This window comes from Apostichopus japonicus, chromosome 7, assembly GCF_037975245.1.
Source record: "Apostichopus japonicus isolate 1M-3 chromosome 7, ASM3797524v1, whole genome shotgun sequence".
Lineage (NCBI taxonomy): Eukaryota > Metazoa > Echinodermata > Holothuroidea > Aspidochirotida > Stichopodidae > Apostichopus > Apostichopus japonicus.
This window is the reverse complement of record NC_092567.1, coordinates 208441-227429: the sequence shown is the minus strand read 5'-3', so window position 1 is coordinate 227429 and position 18989 is coordinate 208441. Positions and strand designations below refer to the sequence as shown.

The window sequence follows — 18989 nt, the reverse complement described above, 5'->3', positions numbered from 1 at the left end:
TTACGTCCCCCCCCCCTCCCCCACGTTTCATATCGGATCGACGCCCATGCTTAAAATGCCCGGGAAGTGCCATATCCGACGATCTAGGAGGGCTTTATAGCTTAAAAATTTGGTTACGCTGCGCGCCAACATGGTGGCGCTCCGCTTAGATAGTAACAAGACGCCCTCCCAGGAAATGGTCAAGCACCCCAGCGCCCCCCCCCCCAGTGAAAAAATCCTGGCTTCGCCAATGCGAACAATACTAGTTCTGTATTGGTGACATAATTGCCTCTAGAGACCAAACATGATTCTAACCAACTCGAAAGTCATTTAATGTATAATTACATATATAGATATATATATATAGATATATGTAGATTCATATAATTTGCCTTGATGCAATAATAGCCGCCCATAGACACTCGCTAAATCCCAACCTAATCATTATGTTTTGTATGGATTTCCAATACTACCATACGAATTATGTGAGTAATACGATCTGGCACGAAGAGGCATCCGTACTGAAAACGTATCAGTGGACACGTTGGACATTGCAAATCTGAAGCCTAACTCATATTCCACGTTTGTAAAGTATTGTAGTATAACTGTCAACAGTGTTTACGTACAGGTAATCTTCTAAACTTAACAAGCGGTAACGCTTTCACGAACGACGAAACCGTACAGCGTAAATACATACACAAGTGTGCCAAGTTTGTAGTTAGGGGACCCTTCACTGTTATCAAAGACAGCGAACAAGAAAATCAGCCATTTATCTAGACATTTTCAAAGGATGGTTCATGGAAGTTAGCCTTATTGAGTCTTGACAGAGGTTTCCAATTCTTGAATATCTACATAACCTGCATCTGTGACAGATCGCCGTTGGCCTAACCTAAACTAAGGCCGTCTTCAACATAGAATTTATCATTACTGCATTGCGATGGGTAAGTAAACCAGACTTTGGCCATAACAAGTTAACTTTGATAATGCATTTTCTCTGGAAGTCTATTACGTGTTTGTCTTCTTAGGCAACACTTCTACGGTTGTGATTACTTATTTTTTTACACTGTTCATTTTCTAAGTTATACTATAGGCCTAGGCTACCCAAGGACCAGCCTAGCCCATTCAAATGTAGGCCTTATACTGTGCCCAATTCACAAGCCAAGGCTGAGTTAAGCATTGCTTAGGCATTCAGGTCATAAGTCAGACTAGGAATCGAATAAGTTACCTGCAAGCCTGGCCTAAGGAAAGGGTATCACAGGGTTATGCCTAGGCTACTGAGTTTTCACAGGATAGCCTGATTAGGCCTAGCCTAACCAAGTGAGGTAGGAGTAAGGTAGTAGTCTGGCCTGCCCTTTGAGTTTGAGGCTAGATCACAGAGAAGATCTAAATGAAAAAGCATTGGCCATGCTCTTGTTCCATTTTATATTAACATAAATTATGTGTGTTCTTAGTTATCTTACTAGTTCCTCTCCACTTGAAGTCATAAAATCAGTTCCATTTTATTGTAGGCTATGTATTGCTAGGCATGCAGTTGGCAGACCTAGCTAATGCAGGGTATGCACTTTGGTGTTAACTTCTGTCCAGTATTGAACAAACAAGAGCAATATCATTATTAACTGCTATGACCATGTAAACATGATCAATGATATGGTGTGCTTCTTTGTGGAAATTAAAAGAATGTAATTTTGTCTTTTTCGATATCATTGTTTATGTTCATACAATGAAGTGAGGCATTTTAATTTTGCTTGGTCATACAGTGTGATGGCATGTTTAAGTTTTTCAGTTTTTCTTATAGCCTCACTTGTTTGTGTGACCTTGTGATTCTGCAAATGTACTCCACTGCTCCAGTATGTGTATAATGCATGAATTGATGATCTGTTGTGGTATGACATCATGCCTTCTGTGTCCTTCCCTACAGGTGGGGTATTTTCGTCTATTTTTTCATCCTTATTTGGATCCAAGGAGATGAGAATATTGATCCTTGGTTTAGATGGTGCCGGTAAAACAACCATCCTCTACAGATTACAAGTTGGTGAAGTTGTCACTACAATACCAAGTAAGTAACCATTCTTTTGAGGAGAGGAACATTAAATTTGATCCAAAGTATTACTTTGACTTTTCACTTGAGAAGTGTTGCTTGATACCACTAGTGGAAATTCTGACCAACTAGTGTTTAGAGGAATGATTATAATGTTGGTGTTGTGTCATTATTGCTGGCACTTCTATCCAAGTGAATATATGTCTAGGACCTGTGCCACCTGTACCCTAATCTTCATTATGTGTCTGGGCTCACTGCAATCTCTGTCTGCAATGGTATAAAAGAATGAGATGGTTAAGTGATTAAAGGGAAAAAAATACATTTAACCTTAACCATTTAGTTGCTATTTGTCTACTAAGAGCATTACTATAGGATTAAGTGTTATGAATATGATACATGTATCAGAATCCTCAATTTGTTTTCTTTGATTTAATATAAAGATGCCCTTCATCTATTTTTTCAACAGCAATTGGTTTTAATGTTGAAACTGTAACCTACAAGAATTTGAAATTCCAAGTATGGGATCTTGGTGGCCAAACAAGTATAAGGTAATATGAATGGTTTTACTTTTTTAAATATACTGAAAGGTTAATTTCAACTAGGGTAGTATATATACTCATAAAAATGCACAAATAGGGCATTTCCTCTCACAATGAAACCTGACATTGTTTATCATCATACTTTGCAATTCATGCAAAAGAAGTAGTAACTGATTTATACTATCCCAATTAAAACATGCCAGTGGAACCACTTTTGGCAGAAAAGTACTGGGCCCACACATCTCCAAAATATTTGTATCATGTAATATTTGCTGCCATTGTATGAAAATTATTGCAACAATCCAACAGTGGTATCCATGCAGGAAGTATCTGAGTGATATTGATGGGTCCATGGTGTTAGATGTTAACTCACCAAGCATGTATAGCACATGAGGTAGATGCTACCTTATGGCAACAATCCAACCTGGTATTCATGGAGGAAGTATCTCAGTTTTGATGGGTCCATGGTGTTATATGTTAACTCACCAAGTATGTATAGCACATGCCTGAGGTTTGTTCATATGTATTCCTGAAGTTTGTTTATATGTATTCCTGAGGTTTTGGAGAATTTCTTATCCTGGAGCATGTCTGGCATAATTTTCTCTTTGCTAATTTTATTTCTTGACAGACCCTACTGGAGATGCTACTATGCTAACACAGATGCGATTATTTATGTTGTGGACAGCTGTGATAAAGACAGATTAGGAATATCCAAGTCAGAGTTAGTTTCAATGTTAGAGGTAAGCTAACTCTTATCTAGCTAATTCTTAGCGGTTTTTGCTGTAGAAAAGAGAATTATGAATTTGGTAATCTTCACAAAATAAATTATTAACTCTTATTAAAAAATTTGCGTCCCGTTATCAAAGCAACAACAATACACAACTTACCATCTGATTCACTCTACTTATCAGGACAATGTTCTATATGTGAAATTATCAGGGGATTAGGCTCAATAATTAATGATAAATATAACTTCAGTCCTGATATGTCATATATTCGAGGTAGCTTAGGTTTGGTATACTGTATCTGCTGTGAAAGCATGTTAGGCTGACATTGGGCATATTTGTTGGTGCTTGTTAAGACATTGAATATCTGTTGTGACCTGGCTGGATCCAGGATGGGGTGTGATACTGGATGTTGTTGAAGTTGATTCCCTTGTAGGGGGTCTGTAGAATCTACCCCTTGTAGAAATTTTAGGCATGAAATGATGACATTAATACACTAAGCTAATTAGATTGATAATTTTTTCTGTCCAAGTAGGTATAGTTGGTGAGAGACTTTATAAATACAATCAACTGCATTAAAGATCTTTCAGAATACACCAACATAAAAAACAGCACAGAACGGTTTAACCAATTCATCCTTATTCATCCTTATTCATCCTTATATATTATCTGCAGGAAGAAGAATTAAAGAAGGCCATTTTAGTCGTTTTTGCCAACAAACAGGATATGGAGGGCGCCCTTTCGAAAACAGAAGTCACAAGTGCTTTAGGTTTGACAGCTTTAAAGAGCAGGACGTGGAGTATATTTGCAACATCAGCAGTTAAAGGTGACGGATTGACAGAAGCCATGGACTGGTGAGTACACATAATAGACGTACACATAAGCAGGTATACATAATAGCTGTCAGTATCAGGAGAAACTCAGGTATACATAATAGCTGTCGATATCAGGAGAAACTACATTTACATCTACCTCTGCACATCAGATCTGCCACGTCCAGCTGAGCTGTTTAGTTCTATCCTTTAGCAATGTGATTCCATCGATGGAAGAAATTAAAAGAATTATACATAAAGGTCGGGAGTTTAACTCGAAGGAAGCAAGGAAACTTTCTGATAACTTTGCGCATGTGTTGATGTTTATTGTGTAATTCTGTTAAATAGGTGAAATGATCTATGAAAATGTCTCAAAATACAAATTTGATGTTTCTTAGTTTCACTGTGGGAATTTTGAAAAAGGAAAGACATTGGATATTTAAATTGCAATTGAAAAAGTAGTAATAAGTTGAGTAATGAACACAGCAACTTCAGTGTCTATCAGTGCAGCTACGTATGTATAACATTGTGCATGAATTTAGGGAACATGTAAAATAACCTTATTCTTCCATACATGTAGTTACAATCGCTGAGTGAAAAGTACAAGGCTTGAAGGCTTGAACAAGAACAAAAAATAACATTTGAAATACTCATCAAAACTGGTAAATTAAACACATCAGCACAAGTTTTAATTAAAAGTGTCTGAGAATATAATCCAATTATCCCATCAAAGTGTTGTACTGTTGCCAATCATCTCTACTATTGTGCAGTACCTATATTACCACCAATCCAGCACCATATAATCCCACCCTTCATCCACTGACTCCTGTACTAGTACTTTAAATATTCTTGATCAAAATTAGCAAGCCTTGAAATATCTGTTCATAACTATATTATGATACACAAAAATCTCTAAAGTACAGAATGCTGCTGCAATGCACAAAGTTTTTTGTTGTGTTCTCTTACTCAACAGCAGAAATTGTGTGCAAATTCAAACATACTGCATTAGTAATCTAGGCCGTGTTAGACTGGGTTTTTGGCCCGCTTGGCAGTCCTGCAGTAATGTATACAGTATGTTACTACTCTTGAAGCCTTTTCACATGCTGACACCTAACCCTGGATGTCACAGAAATATCTCAGCCAACTAACATATGTGCTATGATATATGACTAGTCGAATCACAAGCAGGTCAATTTGATGTCTACCACTGTCTGTAAATTAGCAATAATATTTAACTTCACTAGTGCTCCAGGTTGTCTAGCTTACTGGCAATTTGCCAGTCAGGAAGTTGGACGTTCAGACTTAGAATGTGATGGATACATAGACAAGCTTACAAATACTCTTCTGTTCTCTTGCCAATGAATAAATGGCAGGTCAACCACAGAGAGACTGGGTGAAGACTACAATATATTGTTCAAGTTGGAACGTTAAACTTTACTCCCGTTATTTTTTAGAGTCGTACAAATGCTTTTTTTTAATGTTAAAAAATTTGTTTACAGCCAATATTTTTTTTAAATTCATCTGCCTGCTTATGAGGATGCTTCTACATGCATAATTGCTATTGCTATATATATCATTGCTTAAGATGAATGACAGCCGCACAGTCTTTCTATAGTAGTGTTTTCTTTTTGGAAGTATTATTGTAGCATATCTTCTAGATCTGTAAATGCACTGTAGATTGGTAATGAGCTTCATCGTCTAAAGGCTAAAATATCTAAAACATTGAAGGTAAAAATGTAAAAATTTACTTAAGAGGATGCTTAAAGGTGTGTGAATAGCTTCATAACATTTTAATTAACTACTATGAATCTTTGTTTACTTCTCAGGTTAACCAAACAGCTGGCTACTGGGCAATAACAAAGGTTCGGAAGCTGTACATAGTCTTTGTAAAGATGCAGGTATCTTCAGTACAACTTTAAGCTGAGCAGCTTAAATCTTGTTGGACATCTTCTTATAAAGTGACCTTTCCTCTTCAAGGAGCAGATTCTGTGTGTTTTATGGTAGTGTCAACTACCTCAGAATTCAGGACAGGACTGTCTTGCAGTATAGTTTAATTTCAAAGGAAGGAAAGAAAGTAAGAAAAATGTCCCAACAATTGAAGCAAATGGAGTCAAATTATTTAGCTCCACGTGTTGTGTTGAATATTCCACATTGATTGGGTTCCTTGATCAGCTGAGATATAGAACACCTGTAATGCAACTATGCATGTAAGTGAAATAAGTCTCATTACGTCAAACTTGTCGGACACAAAAGTTATATCGACTTAAAAGAGAATCTTAGCTTTGATATGTCATAGTTCAGTAGAAAGAAATATGTGCTAAGACATGCTCCTATTGGTAATCAATTTCAAGAATTAAACCTTTAAAATATGCGCCCTCAATGCTTGGAATGCTTCTTGAAGGTTGATTTGCTGATGTCATCTCTTCAGTGCAAAGCTAAATGTTCATGTTAATCTAATAAATCAACCAAGATGTGTTCTGTGAACTTATGTGAACATACATAATACTGAACACCCTATGATGACATACATAATACTGAACACCCTATGATGACTTACATAATACTGAACACCCTATGTGAACATACATAATACTGAACACCCTATGTGAACATACATAATACTGAACACCCTATGATGACTTACATAATACTGAACACCCTATGTGAACATACATAATACTGAACACCCTATGTGAACATACATAATACTGAACACCGTATAGCTAAATGTTCATGTTAATCCATTGCTATATCAATTCTATTCAACATACACTTTTTGGCAGCTGTTCTGTTTGACATTGTGTTTTTGTCAAAATCAGTATCAAACAAATCTAACGTACAGCTGTTAAATAATATCAGTGACTCTTCACCACTCATTTTGTGCATTTGTCTTGAGCACTTTAAAATTATATGTCCTATGTCAAATCTGCTTTTAATTCTTGTGTATTTAAGTGACAGGTTTTGGTTCTTTTTATCATCTTGTTTCTTTAGTTTGTCTTATTCTTCTTTGTTATTGTTACTGTTGCAATCATATTAACAAACAGTATTTCTGATAGTGTTAAACTGATAGTATTTAATTTCTTATGCTGAGATAATGGTATTCCTAGATGGCTCTACTGCATATTTACACAGAAAATTATTAGAGTGAGTTCCCTGCAGCTATATGGGTTGTATGTACGGAAATTGAGGTTTTATTGCATCCAAGGTACAGTGGCCTCTGACTGGCTCACCCAGCATAGAAATGGTTATATAAGATAACCACCAACTAAGGGGTGGATGTCTTAGTTGTATAAAAGGACACATGTTGTACAACTATTATGAAATGTCAGTGGGAGAGTTTTTGACCAGCTAATGGTTGCTTTGATACATTGGCAGATTGATACAGTGTAAGTCTTTTGTAGCCTGACCACTGGCTATGTTAATAGGGTTTGGTATTTACCAGCCTTATCATGTGTATATACAGTAGTACTGTCCATCTACCCTGGACAGGTTTATACAGCCATACTTGCTGTTCTGAACAGAATTGTTCAGTATTCACCTTGCCATCTGTCTTCAGTATCATTTTGCTTCCTCTGCCTAGTATCCACAGTTACTGTTACCATGGAGGTAAAACAGACCTCCATGCTGTTACTACCTAGCCAGGCACAAATAATCTTTATTCTAGCACATGTAGACATTGATCTCTACATGTCTGTGTGCCCTAAACACATTCACACAATGTTGTCTTCAGTATCATTTTGCTCCCTCTGCCTAATGTTACTGTTACTACCTAGCCAGGCACAAATAATCTTATTCTAGCACGTGTCTGTATATCCTAAACACATTCACACAATGTTGTCCTGTTGAGTGTCAAGTTTGCTGCCCTCAAACCTTATAGTTTGCTGCCCTCGTCTGTTGACAGTGTTATCCATGCCTCATATTTACACATGTTATGCATGGCCAAAAAGGGTGTTTTATTTGGAATTTCTACTTGGAATATATTAAATAGTGTATATTGTGGTGAGCCTGAGTTTTAACCAATATGTGATTAAGTGTTAATGCATTTTATTTACATCAGGGCTTCCAGTATAATCATCACTTTATAAATGTCTTGACTATCTTATATTTGATAACAATATATGTTCTTTAATGCATGCAAGAATTTAAAACATGTTGCCAGCACTGTGACTAAAACTGTGAGTAACTTTGGCTTCAAATTTTGTGTAAGAATTTTCAATGTTATTTATGACGTCTGTTGCATGCCATAGGGTGTTACACATCATACAGCTCATTGTGTAAGCAGCACTAAGCAAACTTTCCAATATTTGACAAAATTGGAAAGGTTCGTTTGAGGCTATATTGAAGTAAAGTAACATGTACGTGTTAATTTTTTCTTTGATTCTCTTTTAATACAATTCAAATTTCTCTCCTTGGAAAAGTGGTAATCTTAATGTCTACAAGAATAACTGGAAAATGTGAATGTTGGTAATTTTTGCAATATGTATTCACATATAAGTGCCAGTGATGAATTAACAAGGTCAAAATTACCTTCTTTTCCAACTGTTTCTTTACTTGAAAGGGACTAATTAAGAAACTGGTTGTAATGTGATTACTGTACATCCTAAGTTGTCTTCATAATTATTATTTTCTATCAGATGTTGGATATCATTTAAGTTGAGTTATTAAATCTGAAATCAAGAAAAACTTGAAAATGTAGACTGAAGGTATTGGTTAGTGGTGGTAGGTTTTGGTTTTAGTTATGTGGAGGATGTCAGTGGTTAATTGTAACCTTCTTGTCAGCTTTTATCAGGAAACTCATCCCTCATGATCGGTTTGCCCTTTTTTTATGATAATAAATTTGTAACTTGGAGTTTAACTTTAATGCAAGTGGTTCCATTGTCTTGTCAGTAGAGAAAATACTCAGTTTTCTAAATTTCTATTAAATTGATTTATTGTAAATATTCATGAGTGGTTGGCTCAGATATCACATGTCACTTTTTAAAGGGTCTACAATGACTGTTATAAATTTCTTCCATTTTGACAAATATTTGAATTTCCACAGAATGTTCAGATTTTGTAAACTGTGGAAGTAGAAGTCTTGAGTATTCCTCAGTTTTACGACAGAAAGTTGCCCTTGAGTGTCTCGGCATAAGTTCTCAGTCTATTCAATGTTTGTAAGTATTTTGACCTTGTAATTGAGATATATTGCCAAAATATCTGAAGCAACAGTTATGATATACTTCAGTGTAACATATGCAGTAAGACAGTCGACATAGGGAATAAGGAATATCAAACACAAAAAGTTTGTAACAAATTATACTGAAATAATTCTGAATTTAGCCTTTAAAATATTTGACATATAAATGCTACAAATGCAATGGTACTTTGTGCATACCACATGCACTGTGCCAATATCCCAAATGTGCATAAGGCACATTTTGTACTATGTATACTGTATGGTTTATACATTGCGCATGCCTCACATTGTAAGTTTGTAATACTAAATGACATATTTGACTGTGGCAAGAGAACTTTAAGGTACAGTAGATGAGCAAAATGAAGGGATTGCTACTGGTACTAATTGATCCATTACGTCGATTGCTAAGGAGAGTTACTCAATATTTTCTGAATCTCTTAGTGAGAACTATATCTCCATAACATTTTGTGTTGTAACAACATGAATGTTCCTAAAGTTGGTGATGTTTTGTAAATGCATCTGGCAAGAATATAGTGAATGATGTCATAAGGGCAATGGAGTTGAAAATGTCTTTATATCATTCAATCTTTGATCCAAAGAGAAAAGAACAAAAAAAGTCTTGCATTTCTATACACAGAGAAGATTGACAGCAAAGCAAACATTCTAATGTATGAGGTTTCAAGGATAGATCAATCTAAAGTTAATGTAGCCTAGGTAAAGCTGTTAAAGAGCAGTTACCCTGATGACATCACATGCTATCTACTGAGATCCACTTCTTGGAGTAAGTCAAAATAGGATCAATTCAATCAAACATAGTTTAATAGGCAGAAGATTTGAGATGGGGTATTCAACTAACAGTGTGAGATATTTTACTTGTCAATTTTAGATTTACATCGACTACAACATGGAAATCCCATTAAAGATCTAGACACTTATGTGGAGTGTTTTGCTTATCCTGCAAACCAAGTTTGTGTCACAGAGCTTGTTATGTGCATGTCACTGTGTGTGCACTGTTCACAAACATATCAACATACGTTGACACACTTTGTAACAAAGATTCTGTGTTTGTTATGTGAGGCTATGGTCTTCATGGAGGAACAGTGAACAAGTTAACACCTTCACCATGTTAGTTGCTAAACATCCTTACTGTGAACTATAACTATGTTACTATTTTGTTTAAGAAAAGTGTGATACTGAATGCATTTATTGCAACATTTTCTTATTTCACATCTCTTTGTGACAATGCTTTTCATTTGTTTTTTATTGCAAAGACAAACAATTTTTGTCTTTTTTCCTTTTTCATTCTCTTGTCAAATTTGGCTATTTTAAATTACTCTGGTTGGCAGTATGAAATCTGATATACTTTAATTTCAGCAATTGTTTCTGATGTCTTAGGTAATATGATTTTTTTCTCATTTGGCAAAACTTGGCCAATATTCGTGGTTCTGCTAGAGAAGACATTGAAGCTCTGTCTATATAAATTGATAAATGGTATTAATTTACTGGAAGCTCTGTCTATATAAATTGATAAAGTGGTATTAATTTACTGGAAAGAAGATAAAAGCTATTAAGAATGTGTCAAGGTAAAGGACTTCATTTGTACGTAAAACCTGTACAACTGTATCCATGCATTGTTCCATTTAAAAAATAAATTATTGAAACTACCATTTTATTTAAAAATTTGCTTCAAATATTAGCAGAGGCTTAAGGAATGTGGATTCTTTATCATTCCTTTGTGTTTCCCATTTGGTTTACAACAATGCCTAAGGATAAAGAGTTTGCCTGAGATGAAGGTTATTGTTTTAGATAAAATTTATAAGATTCTAATTATTGTTCAAATGCCACACCGTTTAATATCACCATTTTGCAAACACAATGCAAAGTACTGATCTCTTTTAATATTTAGGTTAGTTTAGAAGTGATTGTAGAGGAAGGGAATGAATATGGTTTGTTTAAATGCTATATTGAAGTTTGATTGTGGCATTCTGCCGATGTTAAAAAAAAAGAAGAGAGAAAACGAAGAAAGAAAAAGGACACCTTTATATTTCATCTGGTGAAATTGGTTTCACTCCATCTGACAATGATGAAGCAATTAACACTTTAATGATTTCAACAAACTGCAACCAGACAGGTGTCAAACTATCTGGAGAATTTGAATGAAAATTAGAAAAGAGATAAATTTTCATATTTTCTATAATGTTTCTATGAAGGCAACTCAATGTAGAAGGACAGCATTAAATGTTGATGGTATAATCGAAGTGATGGTTCTAAATATTCTTTAATGCAGGTCTATTGAAATTTCTTACCAACATTTTCTGTGTCTGTATACATTATTTTAGAGTGGTTTACCTAAGAATGGTGAATTACGCTACTTTAAACTTGGTACAATACATACAATCTGTTATGTTATCTTTTGTTATTTGGTTTTTTATTCCTTGCCCAGGCAATTGGAATCTATCCTATGGTGATAGTGTGTGTGTATGTATGTGACACTAGCTTGTAAACACGGAACTCAAAAAGTTACTGGTGGATTAACCTCGTACTTGGTATGTGGATCCATCTTGTTGAGCATAAAAAGCTATGGTTTTCTGTGAAGGTGATTGGTCATTTACGGTCAATAGAGGTAAAATAAAGTAAATCTTTGTTGAACTTAATACATCTTATGCAGATTTTTCTTGTAGAGTACAAGAACCCTATGAAATTGGTGGAGGTCAAAGGTCATTTGCGGTGAATATTTAAGTCTGATAATCGTATAAACATGATAACACAAGGAGTATGTCTTTCTTTCATACTTAGTAGATAGATCCAGCTTGATGAGGGCAGGAATCCTATAAATTGTCATAGGTCACATGAGTTCAACGGGTACCAAAGTCTGAAAACCGTTTCAACATGATAACTCATGAATTAAAGCCACAATTAATCTGTGAAATCTCCAATGCCCTTATTTTCTTTTGTTGAACATACTGTGGCAAGTTCAGTTTAGTACTGTGAAGGGCTCTACAGGTCTTCAACGAAGCATACCTGACATCCAGATAATGAAATCCGTTTCAGAATTCATACTCTTGCTTTAAACATGCACTTAAACCTCCTATCAGGTTTCACCCTCTGAGCTTCAAGGGGTCAACAGATTATCTCAAATGGACACAGACTGGCTCAAAGGGTCTAAGGTTATCTCAAATCATGGCAGAATGGGTTTTGGTAGCTCAAAATTGAAAAAATGTATATTTCACAAAGGAAGACAGTTCCTTTCTGGATATTGAAACTCTTTAAAAATTCTACGCCATAAAATCCTTGCAAGACATGGTTGAGGCCAGCAAGGGATTGCTTCAAACCTGAACTGGTTCTCATTTAATTCTTAGACAAATTTAACTCACTTGCTGTACATTAGTCAGACAGTTATTTTGAATTTTGAGCAAGTTGTATGGCAAAACATCACAAAGCTACAGTAACTGGCTTTCTGGTTATTTATGTGTTTATATGGGCAAGTGTGTGTGTGTGTGTATTTGTATGTTTCTATGGTGTGTATGTATGCATGCATGTATATTCTGCAGGTATACACATTAAGTTTCCTTTCTACTTGTTGGTTCCTTGTTGGAAGCAAATGAACCTATGCAGTCAGGAAGGCGTGGGCGCGCAAATATGTGTGTGCGCCTGTGATAACTCAACAGCAGAGTGATTGATACAGGCAGTCCCCAGCGGTGCGAAAAGTGCTTTCTTTTCTTATAGAATATGCACAGAGTTTCTTGACGTCACTCCTCATTAATATTTAATTAGTTTAAACTTATCCTTTCCGAAGGCCAATTTCTCAGTCATTAACCAATTATATGGCTGCTAATTACTGAATTTGATGAAGGAATGGTGTGTAGTCCAATCAATATAGACAAAAGACACAAAAAAGGAGTGGAAAGGGAATTTCGGCCATATTTTCCGAACGTAAATTAACCACTTTCGAACTGTTTAGAAAAATTGCTTTTTTTGGCATGAATATCATCATTTTCAATTTTGAAAATTAGTATGTTCGCTGAAAAACTCCTTTACCACGAATTAGTATCCATTGCTCTTCAAATCATGATGTAACGAAGTCAAGTTTCACGGCAAATATATACGCACACGAATACAGTAACGATACGGGTTACAAGTAAACAGATGACTGACCCGTTTCACGTTGTTACGGGGAAACTCCTATACATTTTGGCGTTCCATAAGGTTCCCAAAATCCACGCGATTGTATACCACAGAAATTTGCACGTAGAAGCCATAGCGCACGTGATGACAATACTACGTTTTGCAGCGATTTGAAGGTCACTCGCGCCATCTTGCTACACCCAAACCAATGACTCGCGCAAAGGGTTGCCTACGTTTCAGTAATGAGGTTTCGACGAAATCCTGATCTTATCGTCAAAATATTTTTCATTTTCACATATAGAAACACTTGGTGCGTTAGAGTAGCAGCTCCCTGCTTGAAGAAAGAAAAAACCTAGCATGTTCCCAAATGTTGTAGTCTTACCAGGGAGCTGCTACTCTAACCCTTCGATTTCCTTAAACTAGACAAATAGGAAACACAGAACAGTCGTCTTTATTGTTAACCATGCTAATTTTGATTAGACCGAAATGTTGGGCAGGCGACTTTACAGTTATGTTTGGGCCCTAGGTTATGTACTCCAATAGTGGGGGGGGGGCACCAACAATTTATGGAGGGTGAACCAATAATAAAAGGAGGGTACAATACTCATGTGATGTTACTTGTGAAGAGTTGGCTCACATGCTGGTGGGACGAATTTCTTTCTTTTTTTGATTTCATTTCCACAATACAGACTGATATACAATGTATGTTGAGGTAAAACATTTTCTTGAACATTTTTTATGGCAAATTAAGTCTACAAGTGCTGAAGCTCCGGGAAAGATCTTCGAAAATTGCTACATGAGGGTCAAGCCTGCCTATGAGACAAACTAGACCTCCTCAAATTCAAAATCTAAGCGGAGCGCTACCATCGGTTGGCGCGGAGCGTACAAGAAATTTTTTGGCTTTACAAACCCTCCAGATGGCCGGAAACGGCACTTCCCGAGTGCTCTAAGCTGCATGTACCCATCCTTGAAATATGGATATCATGTCTGCAATTGTACCTAGATAGTTCATTATCGTTTAAAAATTTGAAGAGGATTGATAGTAGAACAAATGGTCAGATGGTGATGTACAACTTTTTTTATACGTCACTATCTAAGCGAGCGCCATCATCAGTTTGCAAGGAGCGTCGAAATTTTCGATGAAAGGTACCCTTAGATCGGTCAAATTAACACCCATATAGTAGGCTTTAAATTTAATCTAAACAATTAATGAACGTGTGTAAATTTAGGGAGGACGGATAGAAGAACTTATATGGTGAACTGAAGCTTATACGTCACTATTTAGGCGGTGCACCACCATCAGTTGGCGCAGCGCGTCGAAATTTAAGCAAAAAGGAAATCCTAGATCAGCAAAAATGACACCTCTGGTAACAATAAATCGCATCTAGACAGTTCTTTCCCCCTAAAATTATTAGTATATTGTGCATTGGACCGATAAAGAATATGTTCAGCACCCACTTCGAAATTCTCCCCGCGGTCCCCACTTCTTGGAGCACTTGGCAAATATTGGGGGATGAACATACCTTTGACCCCCCCCCTCCGCTTTTTTTCATGGGGGATAAGCCCCTCAAGTACACCGGTTCCGTCGCCACTGAAGTCGAGGCGGGGTGACTTTTTAGATTTTACAATGCAACATGGAGCAAAAAATATTTACGGGTCATTTCATAGTGCTGGCTGAGATTTTGAAAATGAAATTATTACCTGGCAGTACCAGCATTATGTTTGAACTATTGCCAGATTATCAAGCAGCATAGAAATGCATAATAAATACTTGAATGTTACTTACTGTTAATGAAGAGCTAGACGACGTCCGCTGACACTTTCATGTGTGGCGAATCGAATTGAATGACACGGGGGGGGGGGTGGGGGTGTCATGTGTCAGTGTATTGAATTGAATTATTGATACCAAATATGCAAATCTGGCTTTCGTAAATCGTTTCTTTGGATTTAGTTATTCAACGCATTCAGTAGAGCAGCAACGTTGAAAATCAATTCCTGAAGCTAGCACTGTAGCACATGCCGCGGGTTCATTGCATACAGAATTGAATCGCTAGTGTGTTTGCTCCAGGATTCGTAACCTGTGCTGCGAACCATGTGCTAGCTCCAGCTCCAGTTATTCTGCATGCTACATGTTACGATGTTAAACACAAATTCGACTTAGATTCGAAACAAATATATGCCTATTTGATAGAGCTGTTGTGGGGGAATAATTTCGATTAGGGTTGTGCACATTTGTCTGCAAAAACGACACAAAAGTGAACTAAGGTCTGGGAAAAAGTGGGGGCAAATGCCCCCTCTTGACCCCTTCCCGTAATCCCGCCCATGCTTGATAGCATACACTACCCCAAGTACGCCATTTAAGAGTCATCCTTGAGCGCACCTAATTAATTGACCTGTAATGTAAAGTAAAGTATGATTGTAAACACAAGTGTTTAGTGACCAGAACAACTTTCCTGTGTGAAGACAAATTTGGCTTGACCATTGAAATAGAATACTGTGTATTTAATCATGACTTGTGCAGAGGAGCTTTCAGTATGGCTAGCATTAGGAACTCAGGTAGATATCATCCAATCTCCCCCGTTTTTGGCCAAAAACAAGGAACTCGGGTGGTATTTGCTATAGACAGGGAAGATCGTGATGTGAAAGGTACGACCTCACAGAAATGAAACAACCAAGACTTATCAGATTGTCCAATTGGAACAGATATCTGAACATACTTGCAAAATAAAAATCAAGATGGAAGATAGAACAGATAACCTCTCTGCAAATATCCAACTCTCCTCCCCTCCCCCAATAACATGGTTACGTTTTTTTTTAATATGTCACTTAACATAATAATGGGCAAACAAAGTCATTGGAATTATTAAAAGGAATTTTGTGAATTTTGATAGGAAAATGCTTATAAGTCTGTACAAATTATGAGTGAGACCACATCTGGACTACGCCGTACAAGTATGGAGACCCAATTTAACCAAAGATATCAGGCTAATGGAAGGAGTGCAAAGAATAATGACAAATCTTATTCCGGAACTAAGAAGCAAAACATATATGGAAAGACTAGAGCATCCGAACCTAATGACTTTAGAGCAGCGACATATTAGACAGGACATGATTACCATGTATAACATACTCAATAACAAAATTGACATTGAAATCCAAGACATTATAGACATAGTGGGAGGAGAAGCGAAGACAAGAGGGAATTCATTCAAAATCAGACCAAAAAATGTAAGATTAAATGTAAGGAAGCACACATATATACACATATATATATATTTCTGCAGGATATGGAAAATATGGAATTTATTACCGGAAGATACAGTAAGACCGGAACCATCACTGAATGTGTTTAAAAGCAAGTTGGAGAGGAACATGAAATGGATCTTCAAGGGTCATGAGACCCTCTATCCATAACAGCCAGTCTCTTTCAGAAGATCACTGAAGAAGGAGGGTGGCAACTCAGGGTAAAACTCAAGGTAACAATGATTGACATGGTATTCTATTTGTTTTTTACAATATGCATGCCTTTATTGAAGAACTTACAATGCACCATCATATACCTACAAACGTGTTTTGCAGCATTTTTAGCAGTCTGCCACGGTACCGTTGTTGCCACTTGAATGTTTTGCAAAAAGTACTTTACTCATAGGCGTACGAGGCGGGGGCAGGGGGGCAGACTGCCCCCCCCCCAAATTTCCAGAGGACAAGAAATTCGGGCAAAAGTTCTTGTCCTCCGAATTTCTTGTCCTCTGGGAATATATATATATATATATATATATATATATATATATATATATATATATATATATGCAGTAGCTTGCCCGAATCTTTTTCAAATTTTTGCCCGACAATTCCATGATTTTCTTTATTTAGCATCATGATGCCCGAATATTTCCGTGTTACACCACCGTAAGCGCAGTTCATCTGGGCTACCACGCTTTTTGCAAGATCAATTTTGTTCTAACTAGTCAATTGTATACCTGGACCAAGGGTGGCGAAACCGGGGGGGGGGGCACAGGGGGTACGTGCCCCCCACTTTTCCTCAGGTTAAAAATGTGCCTTTTTTCTACATAAAAATTGAGGTGCCTCAAGGTAGTAAGAGGCCAGCCTGAGGGAACCAGAATGAACACTCGGGAAGGGCCGTTTCCGTCCATCTGAGGGGTTTGTAAAACCAAAAATTTTCTAGTACGCTCCGCGCCAACTGATGGTGGCGCTCCGCTCAGATAGTCGTGCATACAACTTTGCAAATATTTCGAATGGAAAAAAATTTGTTAAGATGTTAACAAGAAAAAAACTCTAATTCGGAAGATTCCTACATTAGCAACTAGCATGATTTCACCTCATTTTGTCTCAAAAGAAAACTTGTTCTTTGTTTCCCAATTTGCGCATTGGATATTGCAGTGCTAGTATGCATATTTTCCTTTAGAGGGGGGGGGCGTTGATGGAGTGATGTGTATACACAAATAAGGCTGCAGCAAGGCTGCATCAGTCCAATCGAATTTCTGCAAAGTGCCCTTTGATGTCGGTGCCCGCCCCAGATTAAAAGTGCTTCCGCCGCCCTTGACCTGGACATCCCCAACATGAGTGTATATAAGAAACATTTTCTTTTTCATGGATGGGGGGTGCCTACAAGCCTAGAAGTACAGGTTTATCATATTCTTTATTATATTTTCTACTTTTTGTGAGACAAATTGCAGTCTCACCCGACACAGCGACATTATCCCCCCTACGTGTCGTTGAACAATGTATGTTTTTCTGGAGGTAGCTGAGTACTGTGTTAAAATAATAAATAAGGTAACTAAATAGGAGCTTAAAAAATATACTGTCCCATTTTTCCCCTTCAAAGTGATGTTACCATTTTTTCTTCTTCTAATTTACCAAATTTTTCGGGAAGTGTAAATTTCTAAAACGTGAGATTATAAAATAAAGAATGTTTAGATGCAACTTGCAAGGCCTCAGAAGTGCCGTTTCCGGCAATCTGAGAGGCATTGTTTGCCAAAAATTTTCTTGTACGCTACGCGCCAACCGATGGTGGCGCTTAGATAGTGTCACGGGAACTTTCGGGCACAAAAAGTTCTGCCCCCCCCCCCCTAAACTGAAATGGTCCCGTACGCCTATGACTTTACTGGAGGTCTTTATTCTCCAAATTGTTCTCAGACATTTTTAAGGACACACAAGATGACTGAATATTCCAGTGAGGAAAATTTCCTCGAAGGTTATAATAAAAATAATTTAAGACATTTGACCAAAGTTGACCATATTTAAATATCTAGCATATTTGGGGCCAATAACGTCCAAGCAGTACAGATCGAGCAGCAACAAACTGTTTCGTGGAACCGTTTATTTTTAGTATAGAAACATGTCAAAGATTCCTTTTTGCCTTCTGTTCTGCATAAAGATCCCTTGGATGTGGCTCACAATTCTGCGTATTTATTTTATTGTATCCTCTTACAATCTGAAAAATTAGTTGGGCACTTCCTTGACTCTACGTAAACATAGCAGTGTAGGTTGACGCTTTTGGGTGATCTGTTGGTCTAGAATTGCTGTAAGAGACAAGCCGGAAGTAGCCTCTATGTCATTAAGTTCTGTGTTGTT

General features: G+C 36.9%; 1 protein-coding gene across 1 annotated transcript; it reads left to right on the top strand.

Annotated features, from left to right (window-relative positions):
- The first annotated feature begins 558 nt into the window (after positions 1-558).
- LOC139970229 (ADP-ribosylation factor-like protein 1) lies at positions 559-11678 on the top strand. Its single transcript, XM_071975870.1, has 6 exons — positions 559-920; positions 1898-2035; positions 2484-2565; positions 3185-3296; positions 3957-4135; positions 5920-11678. Exons 1-6 carry the CDS (start codon positions 917-919, stop codon positions 5948-5950), a joined length of 546 nt encoding a protein of 181 aa, XP_071831971.1. The 5' UTR covers positions 559-916; the 3' UTR covers positions 5951-11678.
- Positions 11679-18989: the final 7311 nt, after the last annotated feature.

What these genes read in the sequence shown, in the direction of transcription:
- LOC139970229 (XM_071975870.1), top strand. An exon ending in AGTTGTCACTACAATACCAA is followed by an intron (nt 2,036 to 2,483) that starts GTAAGTAACCAT and finishes TTTTTTCAACAG; the next exon opens with CAATTGGTTTTAATGTTGAA. An exon ending in GGTGGCCAAACAAGTATAAG is followed by an intron (nt 2,566 to 3,184) that starts GTAATATGAATG and finishes ATTTCTTGACAG; the next exon opens with ACCCTACTGGAGATGCTACT.